At 37.0% G+C, this 12,114-nt stretch overlaps 1 protein-coding gene across 1 annotated transcript in view; it reads left to right on the forward strand.

The window, feature by feature from the left end:
- The first annotated feature begins 204 nt into the window (after positions 1-204).
- LOC119075308 (neuropeptide CCHamide-1 receptor) overlaps positions 205-12,114 on the forward strand; it is an 80,691-nt gene continuing 68,781 nt past the window's right edge. Inside the window, exons 1-2 of the mRNA XM_037181724.1 lie at positions 205-435; positions 953-1,179. Coding sequence (XP_037037619.1) covers positions 218-435; positions 953-1,179 — 445 coding nt within the window. The 5' untranslated portion in view covers positions 205-217. The remainder of the gene's footprint in view (positions 436-952; positions 1,180-12,114) is intronic.

Below are 12,114 nucleotides of genomic sequence, written 5' to 3' on the forward strand. Positions count from 1 at the left end.
TGTAAGTGTCAAAACAAAGGTATAAGATCCACATGAATCAATGGTTTCTAATCGTGACCTAATGAGAGATCACACTTTGCAAGTCATGTGAAACTATATAAAAAATGCCGCATTGGGTAGAGCATTGGGCAGAATCTATTTTACATCTGTAAAAAAATTAATAAATTAGAAAGTGTTTTGTGTCGTAAATGCAATTTAAAGTAAAAACAATTTCAAAATGAATGATACCGAACCGTCGATCGGCAACTGGACAGATCAAACATTTTTCGATAATCTTTCCACAACCGAAACTCCATATCAAGATTATGAATTCCGATTCGAAACGTATCTAGTGCCGCTTATATTTGGGATTATTTTCATTGTTGGTGTGTTGGGAAATGGAACACTGGTCGTGGTGTTTTTGAGGCATCGTGCAATGCGTAACGTACCGAACACGTAAGTTTAAATTTAAAATAATTTTTTAAATCAGTCTGAGGACTTTCCCTAACAATAAATAAGATTGAGTTTGCTGCCGAGAACCGAATTCTGCTTAAAACATATTTTGCTTAACCTTTCACATACTGCAAGCATTTCACCATTACAACTATTTTTTTTCGATTTTCTTCCGCGAGTCCGGACAATCTGTCTTTGTGTCAGTTTTTTATTCTGTGAAATATGTTTTACATGCTTTTGTTTTCCTAGGGTCGAAAGTGGCGAATTACACACCTAGGAAAAACAATTTTGGATTAGGTTTCAAAAGCATGTAAAATCCATTAGAGAACTTGGGCTAAAAGTTGAAAAGGCTCACTTTCGTGTCACACGAAAATTCTACTTTTCAACTTTTTATCCATTGTTATGTAATTAACTATTATAAAATGGATTCGAATTTGAGACAATTCAACGAATCAAGAATTTCGCGGTTTTTCTCTGGTACGCAATTACACATAATTTGACTAGACTTTCCTACTTTCAGATACATCTTGTCACTGGCTTTAGCAGATCTTTTAGTAATAATCACAACTGTTCCATTCGTTTCGATTGTTTACACATTAGATTCGTGGCCATGGGGTGAATCTATGTGTATGGTGTCAGAATTTGTAAAAGATGTATCAATTGGGGTGTCCGTTTTCACGTTAACAGCACTATCAAGTGATCGATTTTTTGCTATTGTGGATCCATTGCGCAAATTTCATGCACATGGTGAGTAAATTACATAAAAATTAAATTTGACACTATAGCATACTTCCAAAACCACTGATATTATTTTAAGTGACGCATTGTGCGTTTGTTCGCTTAACAACAAAAATTAAATCGAAAATTTTTAGAAAGAATATTTTAGCAATAGTATTTTACGTGATGAGCGATAAAAAGATGAAAAGTAGCACGGTGAGGCTTAAAATTTTTAAATAAACGAGTAAGTTAAAAAAAATGGAATTTATTGATGGAAATTGAGCCTTAATTGTTTGAATTTACAAATACAAAGCAACATTATGGGACAGGCGTCTGGTGGACAGGCGTCTGACAATCCGGATCATGTTTGTTTCTGCCCAGTTAAAGAAAATGACAAGATTGCGCAAAACATAGACACGAAAAACATTAGACAAGACAAGACAAGACATTATGCAGGGGATGTAACAAGTATTTTCATCAATTATTATGTACTTTAATGCGTGAAGAAAAAAATAACAAGGAGAGTTGGTATTGCATAGACTGCGAGTGTCAGTAGTTGTCTGGTTTGTGTTTGACTGAGGATGGGAATGGTAAATCAGGCCGACGACGTATTGGTAGGAAGTGTAAAGAGAGGCCTAAAGATAGTACCGGGGTATGCTTAGAAGAGGAGGATGTAGATAGAGTATCATGTGATGTGTGTGGATTTTTGGCTAAAAATAGTCGTGGTCTGAGCATTCACATGAGGGTGCATAAGCGTGTTAGTGTTGAGGATGTGGTTTGCTCTGTCCCTGTAGATAGTGAAAGTGGTTGTGCTGACTCTTCTGTGAAACCTGTTATTTCGACGGTTTTGCAAGAGTTTGGATTGCTGCTTAATCAGTGTAGGTTATCGGTTCCTTTGACGCGTGTGATACAAAAGTCTGTTAGAACTGTTGTATGTCAGGAACTAACTAAGGTGATTCAGGATTTAGTGGTGAAGAATGACGTTGATTCTTGGATGAGGTTGATTGCGTTTCCGTTTATTGTTCTGGGTAGTAAGTCTAAGGGAACTGATGGGGTTAATGTGATTAGGTCTAATCTGAAGGTTTTCAAAGATTGTGTCAATGTTAATGATACGTTGAATAATGTTTTGGAAACTAAAGGGAATTCCTTTAGGATCAAGGAATCTGTGGATAAAGATAGTGTTGTTGTTAAGGCGGCTACTAGAAAAGTTAGCGAGGGAGATATTAGTGGTGCGATTAGAGTTTTATGCTCTAACGAGTCTGTGGCTCCTCAGACGATTGAGACGGCAGTGAAGTTACGGGCTAAGCACCCTGAGGATACGGGTGGAATTTTTGAAGAAGTGAAAGTGGATATTGATTTAGGTTTGACGATGGCAGATGAGGTTATTAAGACTATTAGAAGCTTTCCTTTGAGTTCGTCAGGAGGTGTTGGTGGGTTGCGGCCGAGGCATTTAAAAGATCTTATATCTTTTACTTGTGGCGATTCGGCGAGTCATCTGCTTAAAGCTGTTTCTTCTTTGGTGGATGTGATTAGGTCGGGTAAGGTAGAAAAAGATGTTGCGAAATTTTTTTTTGGTGCTTCTTTGACTGCTCTCAATAAGGGAGAAGCAGATGTATGACCAATAGCGGTTGGTCTTGTTTGGAGGCGTATGGCGGGAAAGATATCGAATTTTAAGGTTAGGGAATCTTTGGTTGAGAAGCTGAAACCAATTCAGTTTGGTTACGGTATTCAGGGAGGAGCGGAGGCTTTAGTTCATTCAGTGCGTAAGTTTTGTAAAGCTGATCATGATAGGCCGATGGCTCTTGTTAAGCTTGATTTTGAGAATTCGTTCAATATGCTGTTTAGGAAGTTTATGTTAGGTGAAGTGCGGGATGTTTGCCCTGAGCTGTTTCCTTTGCTGCAACAAGCGTATAGGCTCGTGTCGAATCTGTACTTTGTTGGTGATCCTCTCTTGTCTCAGAGAGGATTTCAGCAGGGAGATCCGTTAGGTCCGCCAGGTTTTTGTATAGGTATCATGAAGATGACGCATGCTCTTTTGTCTCGGTTTAATGGTTGGTATTTGGATGACGGTACTATAGGTGATGAGTTGTCTGTAGTGTTAGATGATATTCAGAAAGTTTTGTCTTTTTGTGAGGTGTCAGGTTTGCGGCTTAATGCTAAGAAGTGCGAGGTTTTCTTTATCAATGCGACTGATGATGAAGAAGCTCGTATGTATGCTGAGATATCAGCTTTGTTGCCGGGTATTAAGAAGGTGGATGAGTCTACCCTTGAGTTGTTAGGCTCGCCGGTGTTTGAGACAGGTTTAGAGAGGATGTTTTCGTCTAAGGTTGAATCAATCAAATTGATGTGTGATCGATTGAAGTTTATGGACGTACATCCTGCTTTGTGTGTTTTTAGGAAATCTTTGAGCAGTTGTAGGTTCAGTTATTTGGTGCGCGCTTCTAGAGCTTACTTGCTTCCGGATAAGCTGAGGTCTGTTGACGAAGTTTTTAGGTCAGCTTTGGAGTCGATTACTAATAATAGGGTAGAAGGCCTTTCTTGGGATCAAGCGTCGCTTCCATTGTCTTTCGGAGGTATGGGTATTAGAAAAGTTGAGGATTTAGCAATACCGGCCTACTTGTCGTCAGTCTTTTCTTCATCAGATTTGTGTGACGTGATTCTTCAAAGATTTGATTTATGAGTAATTGATGAACAGATTGTACAATTAATTAATGAAATTCATCAAGAATTTGTTCCAGAAAACGATACTCTTAAAAAGGAACAAAAGAATTGGGACATCCCGAAGATCGAAAATCAATTTAATGAATTGTTTGAAAATGGTGACCTGAAAACTCGTGCCAGACTACTTGCATCATCGACTAAAGAATCTTCAAAGTGGTTGCAAGTGATCCCATCGAGTCAATTAGGATTACTACTGGATAACAATTCTGCTAGAATTGCTGTTGGTCTTCGATTAGGCACTCAAATATGTGAGGAACATAAATGTCTTTGCGGTAAAACATTTTCGAGATGGATTACATGGTTTATCTTGTGTGAAATGCGCAGAAGGAAAATACGTTAGACATGATATTATGAATAACATATTCGCTTATGCTTTCTCTAGTGCAGGTGTTCCAAATATAGTACAGCCTCCAGGTATTTCAAGAGATGATGGTAAAAGACCTGACGGCATGACTTTGATACCATAAAGTCATGGGAGATCACTCTTGTGGGATGTTACCGTCCGGGATACCATGGCTGCATCATATATTATATTAATGATTCATCAAAGAAAGCACGGTCCATTGCTGAAAAAGCAGAGAGACATAAGCATAACCATTACGTTTCTTTGAAACAAAACTATTTGCTAACCCCACTTGCTTTCGAGACTTTAGGTTGCATGGGTCCGGAAACGAAAATTTTTTTTGATAAATTGGACTCTTTAATGAAAAAGGCAACGGGTGAGGTAAAATCAAAAGAATACCTTCTGCAAAGAATTTCCATCGCAATTCAACGTGGTAACGCTGCTTGTATTTTGGGAACATTAGGGAAGAAGAAGATCGATGATATTTATTTACTGTAGTTTTTAATTTTTGAGAAAAGATCGATGTTTTACCGGCTGCGCCATAATTGTGAGCAGTCTTTTTTGTCGCATTTAAAATAAACTTTCATTAATGTTTTATAATGAAGAAAGTTAACATCCACGTTTTTTTCATGAGTAAGTTGGGGAAGTGAAGTGCTGTTCAAGTAAACAAGTTTTAGCAAAATCCCCTGAGCGGTTCCTGAGAACCAACACCAGCGTCAGCCAGGGCTTGTGAAACAGTGAGGACTTAAGATTTACATTGGAATTGGTAGAGTGACAAATTCTAAGATTTACAGTGTAAAAATTATGGCTCTCGCTAATTTCTTCATTGAGCAATAGTAGCTAAAAGTACAAATTTCACCATTTTAATAGACTGATATCTCCTTTACGAAGCAACCGAGGAAGCCTTTGAATGGTGATCCCAGACTAGTTTTGCAAACCCTCTTTGAGCAGCAAAAAAATTATTTTTGAATCGAAGTTTTCTGTTACATTTTCACATTTTACCAAATATGCCATGCTTGATCCTTTACATGAAATATTGAAGAAAAAGTTTTTCATTGAGGGCGCTCTACTCGCAAATCTCGCTGGTGTTGGTTCTCAGGAACCGCTCAGGGGATTTTGCTAAAACTTGTTTACTTGAGCAGCACTTCCCTCCCCCAACTCACTTATGAAAAAAACCTGGATGTTAACTTACTCGTTTATTTAAAAATTTTAAGCCTCACCGTGTAGACTTTTTATTTTTATCCCGAGTCATGGTCATGATTTTACATGCTGAGTGCTTCGAAAGTAGTGCTTGAAGCATAAAAGTACGATTTTCGACGCATGTAGCACATACAAACCATTTGTTTACAAAGTGGAAGAATGATTTTTTCATACTTTGGGCATAAATTACGGAATTTTTCTCGCTCTCTCAGCACAACAGATACGTAAATATCTATAACGTGCGATTAGCTCGTAAAACTCTTATGGACGCCCAGGTTTTAATGATAATTTGGAGATTTTCATAATTTGCTGTTTATATGGCTCCGGGGAGTCCACGACAAATAGTACATTTTCTACCTTGGTGTATATTTCGAGAATAACTTCGTATGTACAATTGTATATAACGAGCGCCAGCGAGTGTATATACAATTGTACATAAGAAGTGATTCGAGAAATAAACACCAAGGTAGAACAATGTTTTATCTCCTGCAAGCTGATATTTCATACATTAGCGAAATAACCACAAAAATTTGGATTTAAAATTAATTAATTAAGCATGTTGTTTTAAAACGCATTCACAACAAAAAAAACATCATACAGAGAATCCTTTATTTACTTACTCACACACATATACTATCCACCTCAACATTTCGTTCAAATCACATCATTCCGACTACTCTGATTATTTGATCGATGCAGAAGTGGCTTACGAACCACTAACGACACCAATTGCATGGCGTTATGTGATTTGTTGGCGTAGTGGTCAGCATGTTTGGTTGATATGCTGCTGGTCCCGTGTTCGCTTCCGCCGTTCGGCGATTTTTTTTTTTTTTCAAATATGTAGATGGAAAGTAAATTTACCCTAGGTGGGTTATGTGTGAATTATCCAATCGTATAGGCTGTGGTTATGTATGTGTTTGTGTTTATATGCAGAAACGCGTAATGTATGAAATATCAGCTTGCAGGAGATAAAAATTATTTTGTAATTTTTTTCTACTTGTAATTGGACCTGCGTTACAGACGCTATTCTATGCCCATGATACGACATGACACTAGACGTGAACGTGAAATTGCGACTGAATAATAAAATGAAAAAGAGGCCCAATTCAATCTTCTCTTTCGTTATACAATATCTTTGATTTTAATGTTTTACAGGCCGATATATGGACTGTTGGTATATCACCAACATTACTATCGAACCTTTTCCTTCATTTGTTTGAAGTATAACGACTGGGATTTCGTTAAAAATATTTTCCTTCATTTGTTTTACACTTGCGGAATTTTGAAAATCGACACATTTTCTGTTTTGTGTTTTACTGGTTTTTTTGTGAATTTTGCACGTTTTTTTATAATGGAGAAATCAGAAACTCAAGTAAAACACAGAACAGAAAATGTGTCAGTTTTCAAAATTCCGTTCGTGTAACATGAAACATGCTAAGCAAGAAGGCCTTAGTTCTAAGTCATTTTCGTCATCAACATTGTGAAGAGATCCTCCCTCAGGCCAATATTTTGATTTTTTGCGCGAGTTTATCTTTGTGCACAAAATGGACACACAATAATAATTGAGCGCAAAACGTATACATTTTGTGTTTAACACGTGCACAAAATGTGCTGATTTGGTAAACAAATCTCGCAAAATTCGTGAATAAAATTTACACATATTGTACTCAAAATTTGCACATTTTGTCTGCAACTGTGCTCATTTTGTGAGCAAAAGTCGCACAATTCGTTAAGACTAGCGAACAATTCAACAAAACCAAGCACCTAACATCCCTAGAGACGACCGTTTCGGCCCGATAGTCTCAATGATCATCACAGTTCTTCTCTATAATTCTAAAGCGAATTATAGAGTGGAACAAACTTTTTAGGGGCCATCGTTAGGGACGTTAAAAAGTGCAGATCATTAAGACCGTATGCGTTCTACGGTTATTCGGTGGAAAACTCAAAAAAAGAAAAAAGAACGTACCTTTTTGCCCTAAGTATCACACAATGAAAACTCAAATTCAGATAAACGAAACAAAACAGTCAAAGCGCACTTGGTTGAAATCGAAACAAAACAGAGTCAGTGGGCATTCGACTGAGATCGAGCAATTTAGAGCAGAAAGGGGGATGATGGCACTGTATAAATCGCCTCGGAATTATATAGAAGAACGACGATGATTATTGAGACTAGCGGGCCGAAACGGTCGTCTTTAGGGATGTTAGGTGATAGGTTTGGTAAGAAGAAATGATGATATTTTAAAACAGAAACGTCTGTCGTCTTATCACAATTATTATGCACAATCAACAAACGATTTCGTCGAGGGAAAGTAAGTCCGTAACAACAACCAAACAAAATACGCATAAATTGTGCATAAGTATGCGTAAAATGTCCATAAAATATGCACAATTTGCGCATATTTGTGCACACAATCTTAACAAAATACGTGTAATTGTTGCGTACCAATCTGTGCAATTGGCCTGAGGGCCTAGGAAAGGTTAACAGTACCTTTTTTCTTTCAGTGATGAGTAGATTAAGAATTTAAAAAGTTTATTCGATGTTGCTCAGATTCTTTTATTAGCCGTAAATTAACGTAAACAAATGTGTAAAATTACGAAAAATTGTAATTTCAGCCACTGATGATGACCTCGAACTGAGTGTCGATAAATTTCTGGCAAATAAAAGAATCTGGGCAACATCGAATAAACTTTTTAAAAGGTACTTTGTTGCATGTTTGGTAAATTTTGATTAAAAAAGAAACGAAATAAATTTACCAAGAACAGGCCCTACTATTGATATATAAGTCCGAGTGATTTTTGTAGGGTATCAATACTATATCAAACTAGAGAGATTTATTTATCACAACTCGTAAAATTATGGAAAAAATTGAAACTAATTTCGGGAACCACACATAAAGAAAAATAAAAATGACGAATAAAATTCTTCCTTTTGATCGTCTTATAAATATAAGTACACCAAATCAATCATTTATGATATCCATTGCGGCGCACACATAAAAACAATTGGAGTGGATGTCACACGTTCTTGAGTCTCTCTGTTGTTGATTATCAACATTAAATAAAAATGGGCAATAATGGGAATATGGTGCGAAATAAATATAATTCATTTTTCACATTATCCACTCCATGTCCATTTCGTTCGATATGATTGTGTATAGATGATTTCTTTTCGGGGCATAAGGTTAGACATTTAGATTGTTATATGGACGGTCTATCGGTGATGGAGGTAATTTCGGGAATTTGTTATATGACAGTATGAAAGTATCACCATAATCTGTTTGACCCCAACCTAAAACTCATTTGTTATATTGTGACAATTGACTGAGCAATATTTTTGGATGATTACATAGTATTCAAGTTATCGGAGTTATCATTAATATTACACTCTCGCAAAACGTTAGGGGCCATTCAAATAGTGCGCACTTCGTAAAATGGCGTTTAACATACAGTGCAAACGAAAGGATAAATTTTGAAAAATTCTTGAGAAACTAGTCAAATCTTAGCTATGCTTGACCAAACATTTTTTTACCATCAAGGTATCTTGAGCCAGATAACTCTACTATTGAAAGTCTACTACTCGTCCTATTTTGCCGATGCAAGCTTTCACGCGCTTTTGGAAAGTTCCCCTACTGTAAAGTAAGTATGCACTACTTGATCGGTCCCTTACGTTAAAAATTATGGTTTCTGTTTCTTTGCCGGTGGTAATCAATTTAATTGTAATCTGTCCGTTTAGACTATAGCTGGAGTACTTATCCCTTGATTGAAAGTCAGGGTCTTATGAAAGAAAATAACTTTAAATGTCCGTAACGCTAAGTTCACTATGATATTTTGAAAATGTCCGATACATTTACAAGAAACGTTAAATACAGAAAACATCCGTACACTTGTTAAAGCGATAAGTTGAGTAATACTTTAACGATTTTAAAAATTTTGGTTTTAATCGACGGAGAATGAAAATCATGAGGTTAAGGTTCGTAGATGGGCAATATTGGAGTAATAACGATAGCGACGTACAGCACAGCTACGATTCCGGGAATGCGGTCCCAACAGAAAAAATAGTTTTTAAAAGATGTAATGTAATTAGCTTGAAAGCATCATGCTTAAACCACAGAGTAATCGGATATTTTCTCTTAAGAAAATGCATGAGAAAATTATTGTTCATATTCATGCTGCTGGAAAATGTTGAAGTTTTTGTTGGCCATGTAAATTGTATATATTGTGAGATTTGAGTTATTGCTGCTGCTTTCTGGCTTATTTATTTATGAAATAGGAAACATGTCCGACTAGGAAGATAGATAGTTGGCGAAGATAACCAGTTTTATGCACATGCAATTTTACGCTAGCTAAAATGATGAAATTTTATCCAGCAATGCGGCGTCTCTGTACACAGTGTTATTGAGTTAATATTTATATTTCTGCAATTATATTCTTCTCCAGAGAGTATCTTCTTTGACATCGAATAAAGATCACTTCTCAGTTTATTAGACCCGTACGAAGTACTGGGGTCTTATAGGTTTACGCATACGTTTGTAACACGTCGAATCGGACTCCCTGAGTAAGGGGAAACCTATTGTGGTTGTCCAGAGATGCCAAATCAGCGAAAAAACGAGCCATCAGAACAGTCGGAGCGTTTGCTGCGACTGAGCCCCGTACAAACCCGTATATCTATTGTCACTGTCACCCTACTTTGACCGTAAGCCTATGCGCCGGTTAAAGTAGTTAAAGTAAAATTATTATGTAATGTGTACATCTTAGAAATTGCGCATAGCGCAATTACGAAGCCCCGTACGACGTTCCTTTCAAATAAAACAAAAATTTCAAATAGCCCTAAAATTTTAATTTATTGAGTATAAATACACATAGGGCCTAGTATCGGCCTCAGTCCAAGGATCCATTTTTTTTTTCAACTTCATTCTATTCGGCCTTTGATTACCTTCCAAATGAAACAAAAAGTACGAAAAACGGATGAAATTTGCTCGAGTTATATGTAAAATACACATAGGGCCCTAGTAGCGGCCTTAGTCCGAGGACCCAAATTTAATTTTTTTTTCAACAACATTCTATTCGGCCTTTGATTACCTTCCAAATGAAACAAAAATTACGAAAAACGGATGATATTTGCTCGAGTTATATGTAAAATACACATAGGGCCCTAGTAGCGGCCTTAGTCCAAGGACCCAAATTTAATTTTTTTTTCAACAACATTCTATTCGGTGTTCGATTATCTTTCAAATGAAACAAAAATTACGAAAAACGGATGGAATTTACTCGAGTTGTATGTAAAATACGCATAGGGCCCTAGTAGCGGCCTTAGTCCGAGGACCCAAATTTAATTTTTTTTTCAACAACATTCTATTCGGCCTTTGATTACCTTCCAAATGACACAAAAATTACGAAAAACGAATGAAATTTACTCGAGTTCAATGTAAAATACACATAGGGCTCTAGTAGTGGCCTTAGTCCAAGGACCCAAATTTAATTTTTTTTTCAACAACTTTCTATTCGGCGTTCGATTACCTTCCAAATGAAACAAAAATTACGAAAAACGGATTAAATTTACTTGAGTTCTATGTAAAATACACATAGGGCCCTAGTAGCTTTTCACTTTTAAGGCCCTAACTCACGGTCCACTCACCCGATTTTAAAAAACTTTTTTTTCCTGGATTGGGATTGACAATACCTATCATTTACATTTCCATCGTTTATTTTGCCATAAATATCACCAAAAGACCTTAAATCATTTAGGTGGCCCTAACTCACGAAGGGCCGACCCGAATATGCCCATCTTCGAACTTAGCCTCACTATTTTGACTATCTTTCAGGGGAAAAAAAAATTTTGAAATCGGATTTGATTTACTCAAGATATCGACGTGACAGGCTTATAGGATTACGATGCCGTGTGTAATTGATGGAATTCGAAGCAGACGGTAAGGGCAAAGTGTTTGCCTATGTTCATAGATGACGAATCAGCAATAAAAATTTGGTCCGTCTGTCCGTCTGTCTGTCACGTCGATATCTTGAGTAAATCAAATCCGATTTCAAATTTTTTTTCCCTGAAAAATAGTCAAAATAGTGAGGCTAGGTTCGAAGATGGGCATATTCGGGTCGGCCCTTCGTGAGTTAGGGCCACCTAAGTGATTTAAGGTCTTTCGGTGATATTTATGGCAAAATAAACGATGGAAATGTAAATGACACGGCAAATGATAGGTATTGTCAATACCAATCCAGGAAAAAAAAGTTTTTTAAAATCGGGTGAGTGGACCAGTGCTCACTTATGGAGCGGAAACGTTAACTTTAACAAAAGCATCCGAAGATAAATTGAGAGTGACACAAAGAGCCATGGAACGGAGTATGCTCGGAATAACACTCAGAGACAGAATGACGAATCAATGGATTCGACAACAAACCAGGGTCGTTGATGTCATGGAAAGAACAGCATCTCTGAAATGGAGCTGGGCGGGACATATTGCAAGAAGGACAGACGAACGTTGGACCAAAAAGATCATGAACTGGCGACCATATAAAAGACGAGCTATAGGTAGACCACCAAAGAGATGGACAAACGGAATTAATAATATTGCAGGAACAAACTTGCAGCAAATGGCAATGGATCGTACGAAATGGAAAGAAGTTGGAGAGGCCTACATCCAGCAGTGGATAGAAACAGGCTGAAAAAGAAGAAAGAAGAAGAAGAAGAGTGG

The sequence above is a fragment of the Bradysia coprophila genome, unplaced genomic scaffold (genome assembly GCF_014529535.1).
Source record: "Bradysia coprophila strain Holo2 unplaced genomic scaffold, BU_Bcop_v1 contig_197, whole genome shotgun sequence".
Taxonomy (NCBI): Eukaryota; Metazoa; Arthropoda; class Insecta; order Diptera; family Sciaridae; genus Bradysia; species Bradysia coprophila.